Source organism: Chiloscyllium punctatum, chromosome 40 (genome assembly GCF_047496795.1).
Source record: "Chiloscyllium punctatum isolate Juve2018m chromosome 40, sChiPun1.3, whole genome shotgun sequence".
NCBI classification, from domain to species: Eukaryota; Metazoa; Chordata; class Chondrichthyes; order Orectolobiformes; family Hemiscylliidae; genus Chiloscyllium; species Chiloscyllium punctatum.
The window spans coordinates 39706115-39732418 of NC_092778.1; the positions used below are offsets into that span (position 1 = coordinate 39706115).

The following is a 26304-nucleotide window of genomic DNA, read 5'->3' on the forward strand; positions in this document are numbered from 1 at the left end:
AAACACAATAAGCATCAGCTCATCAGACTTCTGTTTTCTATACAAAATTGTGGCGCTGGAAAAGCACAGCAGGTCAGGCAGTATCGGAGAAGCAGGAGAGTCAACGTTTTGAGCATAAGCCCTTCATCAGGAGAGAGATACTCCTACTCCTTGGATGCTACCTGACCTGCTGTTCTTTTCTTACGCCACACTTTTGAGTCTGATCTCCAGTCCTCACTTTGTCCTTCTATTTTCTATGCACAGACCCCAGATGAGGGGCGGCACAGTGGTTCAGTGTTAGCAATGCTGTCTTGGTTATTTTGTGCAGTTTGCACATTTTCCCCATGTCCACGTGGTTTTCCCCCGGGTGTTCCAGGCCCTAGGTGGATTGGCTGCGGTAAATACAAAGCCATGCTGTCTAGAGATGATTTGGAGATGCTGGTGTTGGACTGGGGTGTACAAAGTTAAAAATCACAACACCAGGTTATAGTCAAACAGATAGGACTATCACCTGATGAAGAGCGTCGCTCCGAAAGCTAGTTTGCTTCCAATTAAACCTGTTGGACTATAACCTGGTGTTGTGTGATTTTTAACTTTGTCTAGAGATGTGCAGACTAAGTGGGTTAGCCATAGTAGTTGTGGTGTTACAGGGATGGGGTGCTGGCCAGAGAGTCAGTGCAGACTCGATAGGTCGAATGGCCTCTTTCCGCATTGTAGGAACATCTGTAAGATGTTAAACCTCTGGGAAACTGTCATTAGACAAGTCACAACATTAATGCCTCAATAATCAAGTTTTTAGGTTCGATGAAATATATCTCCCCTTTAATCAATGTACTGTAATGTAGGGGATAGAGTAGATAACCATTAGAAATATTGAAATAATTTATATTACTATTAGCTACAAAGTTAACAAAAAAACGGAAAATGCTGAAAGGTGTATTTTTGTTTGTTTTAGCAGAATTAATTTACGATGGGCACATCTGGAAGAGAGAGTGAGGACTGCAGATGCTGGAGATCAGAGCTGAAAATGTGTTGCTGGAAAAGCGCAGCAGGGGAGGAGCGCTTCTTCAAGGAAGGCATCCTTGCAAGAGGATTCGCAGTAGGATCTCCTAAAATCAACTAGGAGAAAGTGAGGACTGCAGATGCTGGAGACCAGAGTTTTAAAATGCTGCCTGACCTGCTGCGCTTTTCCAGCAACACATTTTTAAGTTCTGGTAGAGACACAACGGCGAGTTAAACGCTGGAATAAAACGGAGAATAATGCTGGAGAAACTCAAAAGGTAGAGGCGCCACGGTCTGACCGGACTCCCGCAGGCAGGGCTGGTTCACACTCTGCGGTTCCCGCCTGAGCCTCAATGAGGCAGGAGCAGGGACACACACACACACGGAGGGGGAGAGAGAGAGCACTTACCCGGCTCGGCCACAGCGGCCTACAAACACCGCTCGTGGGAAACCGCAACATCGTGTTACAGCCGACAGCGACCCGGGATCGGACACTCCGGCCAGCGCCGTCACCGACCCGGGATCGGACACTCCGGCCGGCGCCGTCACCGACCCGGGATCGGACACTCCGGCCGGCGCCGTCACCGACCCGGGATCGGACACTCCGGCCGGCGCCGTCACCGATCCAGCCCCAGCGACGCCATAACGGCCACTCATGTCCCACTTCTTCGGTAACGCCTCAAACACAGTGCATGCCGGGATTTGTAGTTCAGTGTCTCGGCGATGTCCCGCCCAGCTCACCGTCAGAGACTACAACTCCCAGGACTCAGCTTGATGGCGCCTACGCACTGAGCCTTTCCGGTGGGTAAACGAGCAGCAAAGATGGCAGCGGCGGAGAGGGGCGGTGATGGAAGTGGCAGGGCCCTGTGCCTCTTTGATGTAGATGGGACCCTCACGAAACCCCGGCAGGTAGGGCCTCAGACTGCACAGGGTGCGGTGTCTTCGGCCAGTGGTGATAATAATCCCCCAACAGGTTTGTGACCGGGGGGGAGAGGGGGGATCCCGGGGCTGGTCTGTGACCGGGATTAGATCCATTCGTTTTGAGTTCCTCATAATTGATGCTTTATCTTTAATAAAACCACAGGTATTGTCTAATAAATAAAATCCCTCTTTAGAAATAAAAAACTAATGAAAAGAATTGAACTTTAAGCAAAACTTTTGAAAATGAATTAAATGCCCTGTCTAACCTCCGGTGGATGTTTTGAGGCGCATTTGTTTAAAGCCTTGTTTCAGAGAGCTTGTCATTTAAAATACGTGTCTATACGATGGATATGTATTTAGTTCGGGAATTATGGCCTTTTTATGCAGCATCTTTCATTTATTTACACCCTGCTGTTTCCTTCCCCTAATGTCACCTTTAGAAAATCACTCCGGAGATGGATGAATATATACAACGTTTAAGGGAAAAGGTGAAAATTGGAGTTGTGGGTGGTTCTGATTTCGATAAAATCAAGGAACAGCTCGGAGCTGATGGTGAGTCTTTGCTTTTGAACAAGACCATGGGCGAGGAGGAGTCCGGCGCTAGATTTTGTACACCTTGCTCCAGATAAAAAGGCGATCGCCTTTTGAACTTGTTACTAACCCTAAACGCCTGTGACCTATCTATGCCATTCGATTTTGAAAAGAAATCTCTCTGCCCTGTGCAAAACAGAAAGTTGGTTCCCCCTAAATGATGGTGAAAGCAGTGTGCTGATATAGCGAATCAGAATAGCAAAGACGACGTGGCAATTCCGGCAGCTGGGTTTAGTGTACTAATCAGTAAATAGGACTTTTTGGAGGCACACTCCAGTTACAAGTGAAAACACCCTGGCAGACGGACACAGCAATAACCTTATGCTGTAATTATTCAGCATGAAGTTTCCAATTGGTCAGGGCCCAATTTGTGCTATTAGATTAGATTAGATTACTTACAGTGTGGAAACAGGCCTTTCGGCCCAACAAGTCCACACTGCCCCACCGAAGCGCAACCCACCCATACCCCTACATCTACCCCTTACCTAACACTACGGGCAATTTAGCATGGCCAATCCACCTGACCTGCACATCTTTGGACTGTGGGAGGAAACCAGAGCACCCGGAGGAAACCCACGCAGACACTGGGAGAACGTGCAAACTCCACACAGTCAGTCGCCCGAGGTGGGAATTGAACCTGGGTCTCTGGCACTGTGAGGCAGCAGTGCTAGCCACTGTGCCACCGTGCCACCCATAGGCTATCTGCCTCAAACTGCATTCTGCTTATCAAAGGTTCTGTTTTATCTGAATTTACCTTTCAGAGGTTACAATATGAATGTGATAATAAGAAAGAGAAGGCTATTCAGCCTAAGCCTACTCTGCCATTTGATAAGGTGGTTGATGTTGTTGCTGCGACCTCAAAGCAACCTTCTTGCCTATTCCCGTTACCCTGAATTCCATTATTAATCCCAATTTCTCTAATATATTCAGCCTCCATGGCTGTTTGGGGAATAGAATTCCAAAGACTAGCATCTTGTGTTTCCTCTAATTTCTCCTGCCACTGTGCAGACCTCCAAATACGTTGGTACATCAGTCGGCTATCGGCTTTGAGGGAACATTGCTGACAGCCATCCTCATCCATGTCTTAAAAAGACTACCCTTTATCTTTAAGCCGCTGTTCAACGTGGGCATTCTCTACTTATCAATATTTAAATTAATTTTGGCTCGAAGTGAAATACATTGAGGATAAAATAGATGATTCAGTCCCAAGTCACCTGAGACATTCTTCCCCCAGAGGCCATGTGCCGCTTTGTTGTGGATTTTAGAGGAACAAAGCTTACATAATTTTAGTCCAGTATTGTGAACTCACTAAGTGATGGTTCCTAATAACACACATTATGGATCTCATAAACAACTAATTCAAAGATAAAGAAACATATACAATAATTAGTAGTTACTCTTTGTTATAGTCTTGGTAACTGAGTCCGCACTTGAAATATCTCATTAAAGATATCAAATATAGACTCATTGGTCTTGACATGATGCACCAAGTCAGGAGGTTAATACCAAGAGAAAAACCCATTCCCTCCTGTTCCAACTTTGAAGTTTACCTTCAGATACAGAGAAGCTGAAGCTTTAGGGGTGCCCAGTTAGCCAACCAAAATTGTGATTCGATCAGCGAAACTTGAACAGAAATAGAAGTTACAGGACAATAAGATATTGGAGGAGAAGTAGGCCGTTCAGCCATCTACTTTGCCATTCAATGGGAGATCTGATACTCCTCAGCTCCAATTCCCCATAGCTTCCCCATAGCTCTTGTATCTATGCTTGGATATACAACTGATAACAACTGAGCATGTACAGCCTTCAGCAAAGAATTCCACATATTCACTACCCTCTGGGAGAAGAAATTCCTCCTCATGTGACTTAAATGTGTATCCACTTTTGGAATCATAGAACCCCTACAGTATGGAAGCAGGCCATTCGGCCCAATTGTGCCCTCTGATCATATACTCTGCCTTATGGGGAAACAAATCTCTGCATCTACTCTGTGAAATTCCAAAGAATCTTGTATGTTTCATTGAGGTGGTCTCTCATTCTCCTGAGTTTCTCCAGGCTTAACCCCGCCTCACAAGAAGTTCCTTCCATGCCTGAGATCATTCTCATGAACCTTCTCTGGGCTGCCTCCTCTGCTGGTCTATCTTTTATAGAAAAGAGGATCAAAATTGTTCATAGGATTCTAGGTGTGGTCTAGCTGGTGCCTTGTATTCTTTTAGCAAGATTGCCCTGTTTATATACTCCATTCCATTTGAATTAAGGACCAACATTCTATTTGCCTCCCTGTTCCCTGCTGAACTTGTGTGGTTGCAGTTTCTATGCTGCAAATTTCTGCAGTCCTTCTCCATTTAACTAATATTCAAGTTGTCTATTCCTGTTCAAGTGCTTAACTGTACATTTTCCCAAATTATCTTCCACATGCCAATTTTTCCCACTCATTTTACCTGTCTACCCCTCCCTGTAGATTCTGTGTCATTCTCACTATTTGCCTTCCTACCTATTTTTGTCATATATAATTAATACATTTACTTCCTTCATCCAAGTCATTAATCTCTATATTCCAGAAAAGTTCCAGGGAATTGGAAAACTACCTTGACACCCTTATTCAGAAAGGGAGGAGACAAAAACAGATAATTACGTGCCAATGAGCTTTGATTGCCCCAGCACTGATCCATGTGACACTCTGCTAGTTATAATCTGGCAACCTGAAAATGTTTCTTTTAATCCCACTTCTATTAATTAGCCAATCCTTTGTCCATGTTAATTTACTTTGCCCAACCCATTGGCTCTTATTAAGCAACATCAAAGCCCTCTTGGAAATCTAAATGTATTATGTCTACTGGTTCCCCTTTGTCTATTCTGCTTGGTATCTCTTCAAATAATTCAAATAAATTTGTCAGGTATAGTTTCCGCTTCATGAAGCCATGCTGGCTCTACTTGATTATGTTACTTATTTCTAAATGCTCTGCTGTTATATCTTTTACAACAGACTTTAAAGGTTTATCAATGACAGAAGAAGCTTATTTGCATATAATTCTGTTTTTGTTTCCTCCCTTTCTGAATAAGAGTGTCACATTGGTAATTTTCCAATCCCCTGGAACTTTTCTGGAATCTAAGGATTCCTTGAAGATTACTACCAGTGCACCCACTACATCTGCAGCTACTTCCTTTAACGAGATGTAACCTATTAGGACTATTGGCCTATAGCCCCATTAGGTTCCCTAGTACATTTTCTGTAGCTATTACATTTTGTATTTATTTCCTCTCCACCTTTTTCCCCTTAGTCATTTAGTATTTTTGCTAACCGAGATCTTCTCCTAGTTCCTGGTTTCTCATTATTATTTCCCCAGCCTTGTTATCTGAGGGACATATGATCACTTTGGCTTCTCCCTTCCTTCTTTGTTTATCTTTAAAGAAGCTTTTATTGTATGTTTTTGAATTACTTGCTCAGTCTACCCAATTCACCACCTTTTCCTCCCTGGCTATCCTTTGAAAAAGTCACATATCCCAGAATGTTTAGCTCCCAGCTCTGATTCTCTAACAGTCTGAAGATCATATTCATCAAGCTCTATTTGTGGCATTGTTTTCAGAATAAAATAAATGTGCAATTAAATAAACAGCCATTAATTTTACCTTTCTAACATTTTTTTGGCAGTGCAGCAATAACAAAAATAGGGAAAGGTAGGAAGAGAGGGAGAGGATTAAATTAATGCATTCCAACCTCTGAGGTGCCCACCTTCCTCTAAATGCTTTGAGGACATTGGTGAAGAATTTGGCTTATTTTAAAATTTTGAAGAACTCCCCTCTTAACACCAAATCACTTGTCTCGTTAATTAAGTAAATTATTTAGAAGGATATTAGTGAATCAGGTAGGTATTATGACAGTCAATATGGTTACATGGTTGCCATTAGGCTGGCTTTTCAGATTTTTAATTGAATTTAGATTTCACCATTTGCCATGGTGGAAAAGCACCTCAAGTCCCCAGAGCCTTAGCTTGAGGCTCTGCATTACAAGTCCAGTAACATGACTGCTATGCCACTGTCTCCACTGAGAACTTGGGTCTTTTTTTATATTTTCAAATTCACCAGTTCAGAGTTGTTGTTACATAACTCTTGAGGAAGTGGGAATTGCTCCTAGGACTCCTGGCCCCATTGTAGGAACACTATCACTGTATCACAAGATCTCTCTAGAAATCAGCTTTTTTCCCCCTGGAGCTGATCTGTTTGAACATTAAACAACCTAGTTTCTAAATCTTGGAAAAACTAGAATAGAAAGGCAGGCTGTCAAATCAAACGTCGATAGATTGCCGCCTTTGTCATACCCAACCTCGTTTATGCTACTGGCACTCAACAGGATATCTCCACAGTTTATACAATTTACATTCCTAGGTAAGTATATGCAGCCAAACGTTTTTTTAATATGTGCAATCAATATTTTGTTGCTGTTATGCAGTTAATGGTGTAATTGGTTTTATTTCCCCTTGACTCAGGAAGCAGGATTGTCAATCATTTCCTATATCTCATTACTTGCTAGTGACCATGGCATGGAAATGTTTGTGTGTGTCTTTGGACAATTGCTTGATCTTCCACGCATCTTTGTAAACCTGAGTCTAGATTAGAGTGGTGCTGGAAAACTGCCAACTTTACAAGGCTCAATTATATTGAACATAACGTGATTTAATTTGCAGTTGTATGTTACAAGATATTTTTTAATGCAACATATTTAGTGACTGGTCTAATTTTTTTTTGTATTTCATCTTTAAGTCACTGGTCAATAGGTGGTATGCTGTTCAGAGTTGAATCAACAACTGATGCAAACTATGCCATTTAATTGGTCGTCTGTACAGAGACTTGTTGCGTTATGGCCTCAGAAAAATGAATGGCTCGGTTGTTATTCTAAAACATCTGTTCTATTTTCCTTTCAGTTGTTTGCAAAGTCGATTACGTATTCGCTGAAAATGGCTTAGTTGCATATAAAGCTGGCAAGTTTTTTGCGAAACAAGTACGTTTTCTCAATACTGAAATTCACCTGCATGTGTTTAAGGCGAAATAATGTCCTTTTTATTATTAATATATGCTTATCCCCAGGAGATACTTATTTTTGATTTGTTGAACTGGCTTATTCTGATCCTCCTTTCTCAAATACAGAAATGTAAAAGGAGCTTGTTTAATCTTTCACACTGACACAGCACTTGAAAATGTGTGTACAAAGCTTTCAGCCGAAAATATGCAGCAGCAATTTATGCACTCAGCATTACTGATCAGCTGGAAATTGAACTAATAATTTTCTTTTGCAAACTCAGTTATGAAACTTTCAACATTTGTCCTATTTTAATTAGACCACTTAATCTCTCTCATTCTTGAATGCCAATATTATTTTTGCTGATCAAATTTTATTGGTCTCATTCTCTTACTTTTGTTTTATTCATTATTGGAACATGGGTGTCGCCGGTTGGCCAGCATTTATTGTTCATATCAGGTTCCGCATAAATGAAATAAAAACAGCAAAAAATTGCTAGTGTGAATTAAAATCTAAAATTCACCATATATTAGATTGTAACAAAAGTATACAATAATGATGTAAAATCTGTTTTCTAATTTTCATCTTTGTCACTAATTTTATAATCTCTGATACAAATCATCATTGTAAAACAAAAGTTGAGCTATCTCACATGGTACTATCTGGAATTGTCAGGGATGAGAATTTCTGGGCTCTGACTGCTGTGGCTTTTTAACAAAAACCAGTGCTCCTCAAATTCTAAAACATAGCTTACATGAGTTGTGCAAAACTTATTTGGATTCCTCTGAAGAATGCTGTTATTTAACTCTATAACTAAATTAGAATCAGATTGAAGTGGTTAAAGGCAGTGATCCTGGGCTCTAAGCAAGCACTTTAAATGTCATTCAGAGAGGTTTCTTGGGTGTTCCTTATTCACTACTTGATTCACGTAAGTCCATAAGATAGAGGAGCAGAATTAGACCATTCGGCCCATCAAGTCCACTCCTCCATTCAGTCGTGGCTGTAGGTTTCTCAGCAACATTCTCCTGCCTTCTCTATGTAACCCTTGGTCCCCTTTACAAATCAATAACTTATCCATCTCTGTCTTAAAGGTACTCAATTACTTGGCCTCTATAGCCTCTGCGGCAATGAGTTCCACAGATTCATCACCCTTTGGCTGAAGAAATTCTTCTTCTTCTCAGTATTAAAGGGCCGTCCCTTCACTCCGAGGCTGTCCTGTCGTGTCCTTATCTCTCCAACTAGTGGAAGCATTTTCTCCTCTTCCACTCTATCAAGGCCTCTCAGTATTCTGTAAGTTTCGATCAGACTCCCCTCTCATCCTTCTGAATTCTACTGACATAGACCCAGAGTGCTCAACTATTCCTCATGACAAGCCCTTCATCCCTGGGGTCATTCTTGTAAACCTTCTCTGGAACTTCTCCATGCCAGCACATCTTTCCTTAGATATTGGACCCCAAACTGCTCACAATATTCCAAATGTGGTCGAATCAGAACCTTATACAACCTCCACAGTTCATCTCTTGCTCTTGTGTCCTAGCCGTTTTGAGATGATGCTACACTGCATTTGCCATCCTAACTTCCAACTGAACCAGTATATAAACCTTAACAGAATCCTAAACTAGGCAGTTAGGACCTTTTGTGCTTCAGATTTCCAAAGCTTTTCCCTATTGTAAAATATTCTATGTCTCTATACTTCCTACCAAAGTGCATAACCACAGTTTCCCCTGCGAAGTAAAAACATTCCTGACAACTGAAGCTAACACAGGTTCTCTTTTGAACCCCTGTTCATTAATGGTCAGGGGTGAGTCTGCGCTGACACAGCCTGCCATCCAAGAACATCAGCTTCTTCCGATTGGCTAAGAAGCCAGTGAAAGGAGGATATTCTGTTTGGAGCAAGATTACTGAGCTCTAATGAACACATTATGGACTTCTCAGGATCAGAGGATGTCAAGCCGGTTTTAGTTCAGATCACAAAACTGTGAAATGGAGAAATATTGGTTGAACAACATCTGTGAAATATCCTTCGGATTCAAGAGAATCTGGATTGTTTCTGACTTGCATGGGCAGAACCCTGCTGTTTAATGCCAGGGAATTTTACAGAGCAATTTACTTTAACCTTCACTTTTTGGAAGTTTTTGACCTTTGCTGGACATCTCCTTTAAAAGGCCAGAGAAATTAATCAAGTGGTGAATACAGGGCTCTCAAGAAACCCTTTAACTGGCATTTCTTTGTTTTGTCAGCATGACCTATCCCCAGCTGTGTGTGCTGACAACAGAAATTTTACTCTGCTGGGCAACCTAAAGAGTTTTATTTTAACTGAATGGGAGTCAAATTAGGAGACAATTTGTATACCTATTGTTTACATGATGCACTGATAACTTTAAAAACAGTAAATTGTAATGGTAGATATATCTATTACACTGTTGTACTGTGTTTAAAACTGCTATTATCAGGGACCTGCTTACCAGGAGTCAAATCTTTTTAAAAATTTCATATGGAACTATTGAGTTGAATTCTAATTTGCAGCCATGAATGACCGATTAAAACCGTTGAAATTGACAGCATATGAAGAAGCCATCCCCACCTGCTGACTTGCAATTTGAACTGCAACACATTAGGCTATCTACAAGCAATGTCCTTGGAAGAGGTGGGAAGTCGATTACAGTATGCCAACAGGTCAATTCCAGCAATATTAAAAGGCTTCTGCAATTTTACTCAAATGCCAAGGGTTTTCCAGAACTTGCCATTGAAAACAAGTTAAAATACAACCACAGGTAAAGCACTTCCATGTTATCCTGGAAGTCTAGGTTAGGTGGATTAGCCATGGGAAATGCAGGGTTACAGGGATAGGGTAGGGGAGTGTTTCTGGGTGAGATACTGTTTGGAAGGTTGGTGTGAACCTGATGTGCTCCCACACAGTATAGATTCTATGATTTGGAACAAATATCCGGGAAATATACCAAATCCTGAATCCTCGCATGCTCTTTTGCATGATTGTATCAAAGGCTTTCCTCACAATACTTGTGCTGAGGGAGAACTTTGTTGATTTTGGCGATTTCCATGGACATCTTTGCAGATCCATTAGATCAGCATCAGAGTTTGGCTTATGTGGTGTTACTCTGCACCTCAAATGAGAATCAAGATTAGCAACTCTAACAGCAGGAGGAGCAACAGCCTGACACTCGTAAAAGTGCAGCTCCGTAGAAGAGAGGAAATTTGAAAGGCATAACTTGTAAGAGGTAATAACCACCTCGTAGGTCTGAAGGCAGAGGGTAAGCTTCCTCCGTTGGCACAACAATAGCTTGGTAGATCTAGGATCTCACATAAGATTTGTAGAAACAAATGCTGGAAATGCGTACTAGGCCTGTTGGAGATTATAAGCGTGAAGTAAAACTGTCAGGGTAAGAATGTTTTAGGTAATCATTATTCACATGGTTATTGGCTGTTGATGTCAAGTCAACATGAGTGAGTGTTCTTTGCCATGTGGCTGCCTTCAATTTAATTGTGTTACCATGGAAGCCTCTATTGCTGTTGCTAAGTATGCTGAGGCTCCATTAATGTCTGGCCTTCCCAGCAGTTTAGTTGAGGGATTGATGGAAAGCCACCTTTGCTCTTTACCTCCTGTAAATGTTCCTTCTACGATAAGAGAAAAGGCCCATGAATCAGAGTAATGTCATTTGTTGACAGATAAATGGATGGGAAACATTGTCAAGAATGGTAATGAGGAAGGATTGTGACATTGGATAAGGATAACGTTGAATGGATAGTTGGGGATGTGAGAAAGGATGAATGATATGCTGGACTAGGTTTGAGAAGGCAGAATGAGGGAGTTCAGGAGACACTTTCAACTACATGCTGATATGTATCACTTTTCTGCCTTACATATATCATTAACTGGCTTTCAGCATTGAATTCATGGGCAGTTGTCAACAATGTATTTCATGGTTCACTAGATTTTCTCCACCGGTCAGTGAGCGAGTGTATCTCTCTGGGACCTTAAGTGGGCCATTTAACAACTTCCAGCTTCACAAACAGGCATCACTAAAGTCAGATGTGTCCAAACCCCATTCTGCCAATTCCTTCAGTTGTGCTCTCAACTCCAGACTACATCAAATCCCATGTTTGCAATGTCTTTTTAAATACTTTAAACAGGGTAGTATAATGGCTCAGTGGTGAGCACTGCTATCTCACAGTGCCAGGGACCCAGGATGACTGCCTGGTGTTTGCACATTCTCCCCGTGTCTGTGTGGGTTTCCTCCAGGCACTATCAGGCCTTGACCCACCCAGGTACTTTGAACCCAACCCATTGTTTTTCTATGAAATAAAATATACTTCACTAGTACTTTTGTTTTTATATGTCATGATTTTTAGACCATCCAGAGCTATGTTGGTGAGGAAATTCTGCAAGACCTGATCAATTACTGTCTAAATTATATGGCCAAGATTAAGCTGCCTAAAAAAAGGTAAGTTTTACCTAGAATAACCTTTTTCTCTCTAGTTTGCATTGTCTTCTTGTAGCAACATTAATTCAACCATTCTACATGAATTCTTACATTTTTATTATTAACTTTGTTGACAATGTATTCAAATGAATTCTAATGAATTAAAGAAAAGTAATAATCAGAACATAATGGAAATAGGAGTAAAAACTGGGCCTCATTACAACTGTTATTGGTCTCTATGTTCCACATTATTCTGTCTCATTATCTTTAAGTATGTTATATTTGACAATTTCCAGTTCTTTTATCCCTAACATGTTTGGAAGACTAGGATTATCCCTGAATCCTCAGACATAAATATGAAATTTATGTTATTTAATTTTGACTAACTTCATTTGTACTGTATGACATCATACTCTGAGTGATTGCACTTATTTATTATTTCTGGCAATCCCTCCCTTTCAATTACAAGCTTGTCACCATAATCTCTTGCTCACATCGCATCTTTGTTTATTGCCTGATGTGCTTAGCATTAATGATTTTATCGCCCATTAAGTGCTAATTTACCTTCCTTCATATTAGTTTTTCTAATCTCTTCTTCTGGAGATTTTCTCCATTTAAGTGTTAAATTTTAAGTTTGAAATTCAATCTCGTCTTTATGCATCCAGAGAATCTCAACTTTCAAAACATTCACTTTTATCCCTTACTGGAATATATTTAATTATATCTCTTTCCTCTCCCTTTCCATCTTATTTAAATATCCCATTTTCTGATCCACAGTCATTTTACAAATGTTTACTGTGAATTGTTACTGTTGAACATTATAAATTATACTGTTATAATTCTTATCCTAGAATTTTCTGAGCAAATGTATATTGTAACCACTGATTTAGATGCTCTGTTAACTTTGGTTACCTGTTAACTCTACTTCATTATCTGGAAACAACACAAGTAGTGCCTTCTTTCCCTTGTTAAAGGATCAATATACTAACTGAGAAGACAGGCACAAATACTGAAAAATGTTCCTTCCTTTTCCAACCTCCCTATAATGGAATAATTAAAAGCCCCATAAATTGTACACTTTAAATACATCTTTATCTAACTTGTCTATAAATAATATCTTTTATTTCTTCACTGGCAATATATAATGTATTTAATGTGACTATGTCCTCACAATTTCTCAGTTCAGTCCAAATGAGTACTTATGGAATCATTTTTTATATATTCTTTATGTTCTAGTTCATGTCGGAATGGTCCTATTTCCTTGCTGAATATTTTATAACCTGGAGTATTCCATTGCTAATCCTGACTGAGCAATAAATAGGATTCTGTAATTATTGTAATGCCATGATTTTCTATTTTAATGAGTCCAGTTCTCTGATTTTGAGTCTTGGTAAACTTTAGTTTGGCTTCACTTATTGGACACTTAATTCAGCCCATCTTTAAATCCTGACCCATTTTTATTATCATGTTCTATATAACTATTTAGCCATTTAAACTTCAAATTATGCATAACTTTTGTTCCAAGCAACCAAGTCTTTTCCTTTACCCAATCCAGTATGATATTAGTTCGATCTTCTCTCACAACTAATCACCCTCCTTTTGGCTTTCTCTTTAATATAATTAAGTTTTACCCAGTGCCCAAAGAGCCTGAACACACTCCCTCTTGTCTCTAACCTATTCTGACACCATGCCACAGATAGATGTTCATTTTTGCTTTTTATTTCAGTGCTGTTTTGGATGTAGTTCTCCTTTTTTAAGTTCTTTGATTGAATAATTTTGGAACAGACCAACTTTTAAGATTACGTTTCCTGGATAGATTACAAATCTTTTTTAAAATGTATTCAATATATTAATCTTAGGAGTTTTCGAAGTGTTTAAGTCCCTCCTGGCCAATGAATTGATAATCTGTAATACAATATTTTGATGTGCTATGCAATTAAAAAATTTCAATAATTTAAACACTACTGGTGATTAGTGACTTAATGATGCTACATTTCTTTCACAGAGGCACATTTATTGAATTCCGAAATGGAATGCTGAACATCAGTCCAATTGGGAGAAATTGCAGCCAAGAAGAACGTATTGAATTCTTCGAACTTGATAAGGTGGGTTCATTGGAAACAATGCTTAATTCTTCAATAATTTAAATGAAGATGTAGAAAAGCGACTTGAGGACAGCCTGTTAATCTTTAGCAAATTAAAATAATTTCAGATTGAAATACTGGTTTAAAACTGCAGGGTTTCTTTTTGCCGGTATGGTGAAAAAAAGTGTTTATTGGATACAATGCTATTAAGCATGAAGTGAATACAATGCTGTTGAATATCTGGATTTAACTTACAATTTTAGTCTTTATTGTTTATTCCCATGATTTTAACTTGCCCCCATGTACAAAACAAGACCTGCAGGTTTGGCTCCCAAATGTTAATTTGATATTTTTTTTATTGTGGGCTCCTTTTCATCCAATTCCACTGAAGAGGACTCTGGTTAACAGATGCAGTATGCTTAGAAATGGAAGATCTTCACTTTAATTTTGTTTTGCTTGTTTGGCAAGTTGGACCCTTTGAAACCTTCCTGCAAACCTCTGGGCTTAAAGTATTCAATGGGAATCACCACCTTTAGTTTATTATACTTTTAACAACTTCCAAATTACCAAATGAGAAGATATATTTGAAATATATAAAAAAAACTCACTAGGTATAAAATAATTTGTTCAAAAAATGTTAATCATCCCATAATTAAAATCCAAAATGGATACATCCATGTACTGTAAACAGTTGAAGACAAGTATTCAATTTAATGCTGTCCAAACACCCAAGGATAAATTGATTAGATTAGATTACTTAGATTAGATTAGATTACTTACAGTGTGGAAACAGGCCCTTCGGCCCAACAAGTCCACACTGCCCCGCCGAAGCACAACCCACCCATACCCCTACATTTACCCCTTACCTAACACTATGGGCAATTTAGCATGGCCAATTCACCTGACCTGCACATCTTTGGACCGTGGGAGGAAACCGGAGCACCCGGAGGAAACCCACGCAGACACGGGGAGAACGCGCAAACTCCACACAGTCAGTCGCCTGAGGTGGAAATTGAACCCAGGTCTCTGGCGCTGTGAGGCAGCAGTGCTAACCACTGTGCCACCGTGCCGCGAGCAAGGTCCAATGCTCATATGGCCAATCAATGTGGCACATCAAGCAACAAAGCCAATAGAATGTAGAACTATATTGCTAGTAAAGGAGAGACCAATCATGTTCCAACTGTATCATGTTTGATCAGATGACCCCTGGATGATGCATTCATTTCTGGTCATGCAGGGTAAGGGAGACATTCAGCCTGGAACTGTTTCTAAGAATAGATGAATGTCAGAGAATTAGATACACTTTTAATTCCGACTTACCTCTGGAACAGGTGATATTTTAGCTCTAGGACCAGAAGAACAACATTCAAAAGCTATGATTTGTCTTCCTTGTAATTTTGTGCCAGCCAAAAATCCTCCTCATCGCAATGAAAATGTAACATTATCATACAGTATCTAGTCATTGCCACATGGTGGTGCTGTAGAACAGGACAATGAAAGTCTGCACTGTTTCAGTAAAGGATTAAATGTGCTTTCAGCCGTTCCTGTTATTACTAAGTTTCTTAAAGCATCCGCTGCAGTTGAATACCAGAGCAGTACAGTATTATCAGCCTTAAACAGCAACGTACGATTTCTTGTGTCTCGGTAATATTGGTGCCCAAGCATTGCAGCAAGCAATGATAATCTATGGTTTTTTTCCCCTGGTCCAAACTTGGATTGGAACATTTTAGCTAAATATTTCACGTTTTTTTTTGTGAAGAAGCATTTCTCTTGATGTTTCAGGAGCTTGCAGTAACTGGACCTTTATACTCTCTGGTCTGGTTAATGTACTTTTTCTATAATTTGCTATCCTGAAGTTGCTGATCTGTAAAGTTAACGGTATATTTGTCCACGTAAGAGTCATTGATATATATACAGCATAGAAACAGACCCTTTGGTCCAACTCGTCCACAATGACCAGATATCCTAAATAAATCTAGTCCCATTTGCCAGCATTTCGTCCATATCCCTCTTAAACCCTTCCTATTCATATACCCAGCCAGATACAATTACAACATTGAAAAGGTATCAGCCTCCACCACTTCCTCTGGCAGCTCATTTCATACACGCTCTGCATGAAAATGTTGCCCCTGAGGTGTCTCTTATATCTCTCCCATCTCACCCTCTAGTTTTGAACTCTCCCACTTTGGGGGAAAGACCTTACCTGTTCACCGTATCCATGCCCCTCATGATTTTATAAACCCCTATATGGTCACCCTGAGCCTCTGACTCTCCTGGGAAAACAGCCCCAATCTATACAACCGTCTCCCTACACCTCAAACCTTCCAAACCTGGCAACATCCTTGTGAATCCTTTCCAAGTTTGACAACATCCAATAGCAGGGAGACTAGAATTGCATGCAGTTTTCCAATAGTGGCCTAACCAATATCCTGTACAGCTGCAACATGACCTCCCAACGCCTATGCTTAATGCTCTGACCAGTAAAGGAAAGCATACCAAATGCCGCCTTCACTATCCTATCTACCTGTGACTCCACTTCCAAGGAACTATGAACCTGCACTCCAAGGTCTATTTGTTCAGCAACACTCCCTAGGACCTTATCATTAAATGTATAAGTCCTGTTCTGATTTGCATTTCCAAAATGCAGCACCTCACACTTAACAAATCTCCATCTGCCATTCTCAGCCCATTGGCCAGTGTCATCAAGATCCAGTTGTAACTCTGAGGTACTCTTCTTCGCTGTCCACTACACCTCCAATTTTAGTGTCATCTGCAAAGTTACTAGTCATACCACCTCATGTTCACATCTAAATCAGTTATACAAATGACAAAAAGTGGTGGACCCAGCACATAGCAAACTGCAATGCAACAGGAATAGCTATTTAACCACTTGAACATATTCTGCTATTCATTTGACTAACTTGTGCCTCAGCTTGATTTTTCCCACCTTTTGATTCATATCTCTTTATCCCTTCATGTTATGCCTAACAAAAAGAGTCATATAGGTTCATACAGTAGGAAAACAGATCCTTCGGTTCAGCCAGTCCTTGCTGAGCATATGACCCAGCATACAAAGTCCTTCACTTCCAGATCCCTACTATCATTTATGTAGAACAAAATTCCTGATTTAATTCTTAAACAAGCTTAATTTATAAGCTGTTTCTTCTGGATTCCTTCTTTAGAAAATAGTTTTAGTTCTGGATCCCTCTATTAAATCCTTTATCATTTTTAAATCCCTCATTCTGAACCAAATTTAAGCAACAGTCCCCATAATACATTCCCCATTATACACTCTAGTTCATTTGGGTGAATGTACACTCTACCTTTTGCTGGACTGGCCCCCAATCACTCATGTACCCTTGACCTGACTACTGCCTCACCCAACTGCCACTTACCTACTTTACTCTCTACCTCAGCCCCCAACAGTTCAATCATCCACTAACATTCAAATTGAGTCAATAAACTTGCCACACAGCAACTGCAGCTGTAAAAGTGGGTGTGTCCTCTCAACCCAGATTCCACTGCACTGTGCTGAAGCTCTGAGGGGGGGCCACACTCTGTTTTTGGAAAAGCCAGCCTCCGAAGGTCCTGGAAGAAATGTGGAAATGTCATGTCGGGGAATGTTCGAACGGTGAGCCAATCCAACATTGATTGTCACTTCTCAGAAGATCCAGGCCAATGTATTACTTTGAGATGGAGTATTTCTTGATAGAAACAAGCAAACATTTTTATCAATCACTGTGCTTCTACTGACAAAACAAAGTGGACATTTTAATGTTTTTTTGAAAATACATATTAGAGGGGATAGCCTTCAGAAAGTGATGTAAGTACTGATAGTTTTGAATACAAATGTGCATGTCACCAGACAAACACATTTGAAGAAGCATTACCTCATTCAAGCAATAGAAAACTGATGTACGCAAAAGCAAGCATTGGCAAGTTAGATCAGTAACAACAATCAGATCTTTATTTTCAATCAAGACAAATAAACCATGCACATTTGTAATGCTGTTTACAAATTCACTGCCAGCTTTTGGCAGGATTGGAAATCTGACTTTCAAACAGCTTTATTAAAGACACTAATGTATAGGTCATGATCATTTCCTAACATTTATTTCCTTTAAGTTTGCTCGTCGTTTTTACGTTTGTAACAGTCTACAGTGACTAGCCATTCCCACATCTGTGTTGTACTGTACTCAAATTGTGAGTTTGTGTATGTTTTTTTTTGCTGTTGCTCATGCTCTTATGAGAGACAGCACATTTTTCTTTCTTAGCAGTTCCTTCAAAGCTCTGACCACTGGATTGTGAACTTCTTGGTGAGAACTTGCACCATGTCAACTGCTTGTCACCATTTGTGGATCGACAAGTGTGTAGCTCCTACAAGACTCTCTCTTCTCTCAATGAACATAATGTTTTAAATCAAATTCCAAGAATAACCTAAAAGAGTTATATCTGAATTAAAAACTGCAGCCACTTACAGATTCCATTTTGCTGCACAGACTTTTCTGAAGAACAGAAATAAAGTTGATGTGGAATTTTCTAGTTGTATGAGCTTTAATGATGTTTTAACAGATTATTCTTTCAAGTTAGTGCTCATTATGTGTGCCCATTTCTAAATGGAGAGTGAATGCTTTATATTGAATTGAATGATTTGTTGTCATTTGCATTTTAGTGAATAATACATTAAAATAGAGAAAAGCTTCAATTGTCACCACATCTGGTGCAATCTGAGTACTTTAAGTAACAAGATATAACTGAAAGAGTCCATCTTCATTCTGCCACCTCCACCATGAATCCTGAGCCGGATTACCAGTGACACCGGTGCCTCTGCCCCTTCTCCAAAGAGAGCCTGCACCGGACCCACAAGTAGGAGTCACCAGTCTTTAGATGCCATCTCTTTGCTGCTGGACCCATCTCACTGACACCGCCACAGAGTCCCATTGCTGAACCCAAATTCGCCCTGCAACCAGGAGCCTGTGGCTCCACTTCTGCCGCTACCACCACTTCACCAATACGCAGGAGTCCCCGGCCCCAATGCCACCTCCTCCTCACCGAAAACCAGCAGTACCTGGTTCCACTGCCTCAGTGCCAGGAGTTCACACTCCTGAAATACTGCCTGCTGTTGCCACCACGTTGCCAGGGCCAGGAGTGCCCACTTGGCTTGCTATAGCCAGGAGTCCCTGGCTCTACTGCCAGGACAGGCCACCTCGACCCCAAATGCAGGGAGGGTCATCTTGCTGCTGCCACCACCTCCAATCACCAAGACCTGCAGTGTCTCCACTGTTCAATCCCAATCACTGGGAAACTGCTGCCACTCCACAATGGCCAGCTCTCGCTGCTGCTGCCAACTAACTAGCCACAGAAAAGAAAAACTAAAGGAAAATGGCAGATGAAACCTGGGCAAGAGCCCACACACAACCCTCTGAACTGCAAAGAAATATCTGCAGATGAGCAAATTGAATATCCATTTAATTTCATTGAATGATAAATGTCAAGTTTGAATTTATCAAGTGGACCAAATTTTGAAGTGAAAAAAATCTCCAAAGCTGTCAGTGCAACTGACACCAAACCCATATTTTGATCCAGTTTACTGACAACTATGGAAAACTTTTGATCCAATTAAATGTTTCTTACTGAGTGCATTTCGAAACTAGCAACAATTGTGCCTTGTTTTGCAACAGGAGATGATGATCAGAGAAAAGTTTGTGGCCGATTTACAAAGAGAATTTGCAGGAAAGGGCCTCACTTTTTCTATAGGTAATTTCAATTCTTTTTCTATTAGCATGGTTGTGCAGTTGGGGGGGGGGGTGCAGTAATGCAAAATGTTTGTATTTTCAGAAAAGCTGTTATAAGAAAAATTGAAAATTCTGTTGATTCTTTTACAGAATTTTATTTTCAGTTATTCATTTTGTATGTTCAACAAAATTGAAGATCTCACTGCAGTTCAATATGTTTTGAGGTTTATATCTATCAGTTCGACATCAATGATCTTTTCACTATCTAGATAGCAACAGCAATGTGGGCAGATGTATTATTGAAGACCAGTTTGCTTTTACATAACAGAACTTTGTGCCATGTTCCAGAAGTAATGAAAATAATCCCAGTTAAAAAATTAGTTTGGACTGGATTAATGTAATTTAATGTACTTTTATGAAATACATTTATGCACTCTGTTGTAATTCGTCTACAAATGAGTTTTGTAACCTAACCTCCAGATGAAATTTCGGTTGTGCTTTTTGTCTCAAAACACCAGATACTAGAGTTTTAACATTCGGGTCGATAAGATATGTACTCACTTCAATCCTGTTTACACAACGACATCAGCTTCACTGCAGTATTAAGCAAGTAATTAGGAATTGTCTCTGGACTCCATCATAACTTCAAAAGAGTTTCAAATCCAATTTATCCATCTGTCTGGTTGGAAAAGCCTTTGAAGAAATTCCAATTGGTTCTATATATAGAACCTTATGAGATGCAGGTCTACATTAACTCATTTGCATAACCATTGTAGTAGAGATTGGATAAGCAACTGAACTTGATCAGCAAGTGAGAAAGGAATGTCGCTGACTTTAAAAGTTTGCTGCATTTGTTATTTATGTTTTCATCATACTTTAAACTATACCTGGCAGCAATGTTTGGAATTGATTTAAAGGTCAGCATTCCATACATTTTTTGTTTTTATTTCTAAGATACTGGGGTTTCAGGATTAGCTTTGTCAGGTGGAAATGTGTAACTAATTTCTAATGTTTTCATCTCTCCTTTTTTAGGTGGACAGATCAGTTTTGATGTATTTCCAAATGGGTGGGATAAGCGATACTGTCTGGGAATCCTGGAGAGTGACAACTACGAGACCATCCATTTCTTTGGTGATAAAACCTCACCGGTACATACGTAGGGAAGGTTGGGGTACAAATGAGGGGTTGGGGATGAAATGCTTGTCAGAATCTGAATATTTCCATATTTACTTATGACAGTAGGGCAAGGGACTTGATAATGAATCAACTGTTGGGAGGTGAGCGATCATTTAAACATTTTGATAAGGTCAGTAGCTTGATTGAACCTGTTTTTCTAGGTTTTAGTGTTGAACATCTGGGTTTTCCAGGGAAGACGAGCTCTGCTTCAAGGAGAAGCAAGTACTTTTACTTTTTGTAGGACTGGAGGACACAGGTCTGGCAGCTGGGAAGAGCACTCCTATCTTCTGATTTCCAGGCAAAGACCAATTAGGACCAAATAACTCTACAGCATGTGGGGGGGGGGAATAGATCTTCCAACCCTGTGAATATCTACTCCATACGTAAGAAAGCAAGAGCCACCAAAAATTGATATTCTTGAAGTTAAAGTGACACTCCTTTCTCTCAAGTTTTTTTTTATTCATTTTTGCTGGCTGGACAGCATTTATTGCTCATCTCAAAGTAGAGTACTATAGTGTAAATGAAATATAGCAGCAGCCATGGTCACAGAACAAAAGGGAGGGCAGCTGGTACAAAGTACTTTTAACATATTGTTTAACAAATATTTCAATTTCATTGCAATAGTGTATTGGAAACCTTTAAATGGTTTGGATGTTTCATTGACTGCCATAGATTCACCTCATAAAAATAAATAATTTTTTAGTGCATTCGACCCCTGTTAAGAACCTTTAGAGATGATCTACACGCACTTATCTTTGGCCAGCTCAATTGCATATTGATTGCAGTAGAGATTTGGATAAGGGACTGAACTTGTTCAGCACGTACACTTCAGCAAGTAAAAAAGGATTACTGCTGACTTGAAGTTTGCTGCATTTATCAATATTTTCATCACATTTAATATGCAGGATTAGCAGCACATCACTATAAAAATTTGCAAAGACATCACCCCTTCAGACCGCTGGGCCCTCCTGGGGATTGAAGGAAGGATGAACAATTTCATTGATGTGTGTACTGTTAAACTACCCATATTATCTGGAGGTGCCACTACTGCCAATTTGCTCAACTCAAGTATTAACATGGGTGAATCTCTGTGCTGGAAAAGGTTGGCTAGAGGCTCAATACCAGTTGAGATGAAGGCCATGTTTATATCACACCTGCGAACTTCATACCTGCTGCAAGTTGAGCAGGATGATTGAAAAAAACAGTAGCAGTCATGTTTTAATGTGGAGCTGGAAAGCACTGGTCTGTTCATTGTGGCTCCACCTTTGAAACTCATCATCCATGTTTTTCAGACATTTTAATAAGTTGCTAGTAGAGTTTCCTTTAAGCGTTTTGCTCTTAAAATTCTTTTAATTCAAAAGCAATGGGCCCTTTATTTACATATGCAGAAAGGGCTTAAGGCTATTTAGTGGTGAGTTCCAAAGCCTCTAATGATACTTGTATCAATATGGCAGGTAGGATGTTTCATTATGGGTGCACAATGTTGGAGGATATGATTTGTGTAAAGTAGGTGCAGTAATATCACATTTTTAGGCTGAAATTTCAAAACTTGACTTTGCTGGATTCCTGAAGAAGGGCTCGTGCCGGAAATGTCATTTCTCCTGCTCGATGGATGCTGCCTGACCTGCTGCGCTTTTCCAGCAACACATTTTCACCTAAATATAACCAGGTCATCTCAGACCTGTAAACTCAACTTCAGCATCCAACCCACGAACGTGAGAGAATGGGTGGGGGGGCGGGGGGAGGAAGAAGAGGAAATCCCACATTAAACATTTATTCTTGTCTTTTGTAAATTTCCTGCAGTTCTTATAAATAGCCCAGGAACCCACTGTAAAATATCACCAGCCAACCATGACTGGAATTGTTTTAACAATAAATTATTTCTTTTCTAAACAAATTAAATCTTTTTTTGTAGGGTGGGAATGATTATGAAATCTTCAATGATCCAAGAACTATAGGCCATTCTGTGACATCCCCAGAGGACACCAGGAGAATCTGTGATGGATTGTTTTTCCACTGAGCGATCAGCATTCCAACACCGTTGTGGACTTTTTTCCAAGTTCACATCATCTAGTTGAAGAATTATGTTTGAATATTTTTTCCTTTTGATTAAATCTTATTTTTTTCCAGAGCACTCAGCAGAAATGCTGAAAACTTTTCTTTTAGTACAAATGCAACTTTTTAATTTTTTTTTAATGGTGTAATACTGAATAACTGTTGGGTGGGTTCTGAGTGTCATCTCAAAGTACAAGTAAAGATTAAATCTCAGAATAACCAGTAGATTTTTCTGACTGAATGGAGTCTAAAGATATTGTTACAATGATTCTGCAAATACTGGAAATCTGAAACAAATAGAGAATGTTGGAGAAACTCTAGCAGCTCTGGCAGTTTCTGTGGAAAATGAAAGTGTTGCGAGTCCAGTAGGACTTTCTTCAGAACTGACTTCAAGTCTGAAGTAAACAAGTCACACTGGACTGACTTGTTTCTCTTTTCACAGTTGCTGCCTGATCTGCTGAGTTTCTCTGCATTTGTTTGTATTGGAACTACTTACCTCAATGTACAATATTCAGGAAAATAATTTAGCATTTAGTGTACATAAAAATAAGGCAATTGACAAACAGTACTCTAGAAAGGTGGTATTCCTTTTTTCAAGTTGATATCATCTGGTTAGCTAAATTACAAATAAAGAAGCTCTAATAGATACTTAACAATTGTACATTCATATGGGGCTTTATTTTATTGCTCAACTTTTAATTCGGTCAAGGACCTATACTCTGCATTTTCCCAATTGTGCTGGTCACTGAGATTTACAAGGATGTAGTAAGATATAATTGAACTAACAGTAGCAACCCTGCAGAGATTTTGCTAATTATATCACAGGTTCTGATTTTAGAATAATGTTCATAGCCCATCTACAGAACCATCTGTTGGTGTGTAATCTTCATTTTTAATTATAACTGCAATTTTCCACAATGATGATTCATGATTATTAGATTTTTGGGAAGCCATAATGCTCTATCTTTGAATTAATAAATTTCCCTATTTGGAAATCATTACATTTCCATCTAAGGGTAGCTGTTAATCATATTTACGGAATTATTCATGTGCAGGCGAAGGCTATTTGACCCATTGTGCCTTGCACCAGCTCTACTTTCTAGCCTATTCCTCATATCATTGCATCACACTATCCCAAAACAGTCCCATACCCTCTTGAATGCCTGAATTGAACCTGTTTGAATAGTGATGAGCAATTGCCTTTTAGATTTCAAGAAGGTGGACAATATGGATTCCAGAGTTAGTACCAGGACCAATGTTTCTCATAATCTATATAATAGAGAGACATAAGAACATGGTACAATAACCTAACTTTCCTACCTCTAGCCATATCTATTAAGATAGATACCGTACAAATCTTTTTAATCGTAGATATTTATCGGATTGTGGGCAAATAATTTTAAATGGTTGTAGCTTTTGTGTTCATTAATTCGAAAAAAGCAGGAATGACAAAACTTGAACTGAATGAAAGACTTTTTTTTAAAAAGCATCTAGTGAAATGTGCTGTCTTTTCTAACATTTTAATAATTTTGACATCCTACAGCATTCCATTTTACATCTTGGTTGAAATTTCTTTATCATAATTGGACATGATCAAAGGTTTTTGTGCATTCTGATGTGATTCTGTTCACTGCAAAGCCTATTATACCTTTCAAATCAATAAAGCTGCGATCAAAGTTAATTTAGAAAAAGCTGGCTATAGTCACATCTTTTTGAAAACCTGTTCAAGGACAGATCTACTCCGTGTTACATTGAGTTTGTTGTTATCAGACATCTTTTCATCTTCTGTGACTCTGTTTAACCTGTTGATGGCTTGGACTCTAATACATGGTCCTGTGCCTATGTTTCTAAATGAAATGTTTGAGTGACCAAAATAGTTACTTACTAATTTAACACTGCAAAGAAAGATAAAGCATTCAGATCCCTAAGATCACAATTTCCTCTAATTTGTTTTCATGATATTAGCATGTTCAATCGTACATTTGAAATAAGAAAGATCAATGCAGTACTCAAAAACATACCTGTCTGGTTCTGTTGCCTTCATTTAAATGTTCTAAAATATGTAGATTTGTTCTTTCAATCTTGCCAATTAGTTCCATTGACTTCAAAACGTGCATTTTGAAAAATAAATATTTGAAAACTGTGTACTAATAAGGGGCGACTGATTGATAGTATTTTTCCAGTAAAAAAAACAAAGGAATGAATGAATGAATTCAGATATCAGTTACATTTGAGAAGTTAAATGTAGAACTAATAAAATGACAAATTTCTCACTTTGCTTCAAGTTATATTTGTAATGGATAAGTTGAACCAGATGTAATTTTTTATGTACAATTCTGATTTAGTACTAGTTTTGCATGTGAGTAAATGATACACATTTTTTCCCTTTGGATTCCATTTTCTCTTTGAAATGCCTGCAGTTTAAAATTTTTTTAAAAGTTTCCATACATGTGGTTAAGCCTGTACAATTCACTGTCCATTAATTAGAATCTGGGGTTTAGTGTGCACACACCTATCATGGCTGCCTTTCAAGTCCCTCCTTGTTTCAACAGACTACAGCGAGGAAAAGGCTCAGAGGGCTTTAGCCTGTTGGTAAAGGAAATTGGAAACATTTAGAAAGGAAGCAGTATATGAAGGTTGAAGTTACTCAATAAAGAGAAATTGGTATCAGAAACAGAAAGTGAAGTTAATCAAAATGGATGTAACAGCCAAGAAAGCCTTTTAAACTGGAAGCTTAGCTGCAGAATACTCAAGACACAGATGTCCTTTATTTAAACCTATTCAGAGCAAAAAGGTGAAAAATTAACTTGAAATTCTGAAACAGATCTATTTAAGAAAGTTTACATCTTAAAGAAACATCACTGGATAGCATCTTTTACTACTAAGTGGATAATTAGTGGTTAAAGAACTCAAGACATTTTAATATGGTGGTACTGTATAAATTATTTTTAAAGTTAAAATTATGATGTATAAAGAATGGCATTCTCAATTTGCCTTTATTAGGGCTGTGGGCATTTGGGCTCTGTAATACCCATACCAATATGTTAAATATATTGTCTTTGGCAAACAAATATTTCTCATACTTATGTAAATGTAAAATCTTCAAGGAGACATAAATTCTGAAGAGCTTTGTTTTGTTTACTCAGTTTGATGATCTGATGTAAAATTACCTATCCAGGTACGGAAATGATCATTCTCCAAATATAATTTTGATCTTTAACTATCTTGCCTTACTACCATCAACTATTATTGGTGCCTGAAAAGGGTATGTTGTTCAAAAAGTAATGTCAATATCTATAACA

The 26304-nt window shown here is 39.0% G+C and overlaps 1 protein-coding gene across 2 annotated transcripts; it reads left to right on the forward strand.

The window, feature by feature from the left end:
* The first annotated feature begins 1761 nt into the window (after positions 1-1761).
* Positions 1762-26222, forward strand: pmm2 (phosphomannomutase 2). Of its 2 annotated transcripts, none has more exons than XM_072559593.1 (8): positions 1762-1890; positions 2343-2454; positions 7416-7492; positions 11882-11973; positions 13958-14057; positions 19718-19793; positions 20804-20919; positions 22863-26222. In XM_072559593.1, exons 1-8 carry the CDS (start codon positions 1804-1806, stop codon positions 22965-22967), a joined length of 765 nt encoding a protein of 254 aa, XP_072415694.1. In that variant the 5' UTR covers positions 1762-1803; the 3' UTR covers positions 22968-26222. The 2 variants fall into 2 exon arrangements, with proteins under 2 accessions (XP_072415694.1, XP_072415696.1); XM_072559595.1 differs by having other exon boundaries at positions 20804-20902.
* Positions 26223-26304: the final 82 nt, after the last annotated feature.

Bases quoted from the DNA above. Each gene is read 5' to 3' on its own strand.
- pmm2 (XM_072559593.1), top strand. From the start codon at position 1,804: ATGGCAGCGGCGGAGAGGGGCGGTGATGGAAGTGGCAGGGCCCTGTGC. The intron at 1,891-2,342 runs GTAGGGCCTCAG...TGTCACCTTTAG, and splicing joins CCCTCACGAAACCCCGGCAG to AAAATCACTCCGGAGATGGA. The intron at 14,058-19,717 runs GTGGGTTCATTG...GTTTTGCAACAG, and splicing joins AATTCTTCGAACTTGATAAG to GAGATGATGATCAGAGAAAA.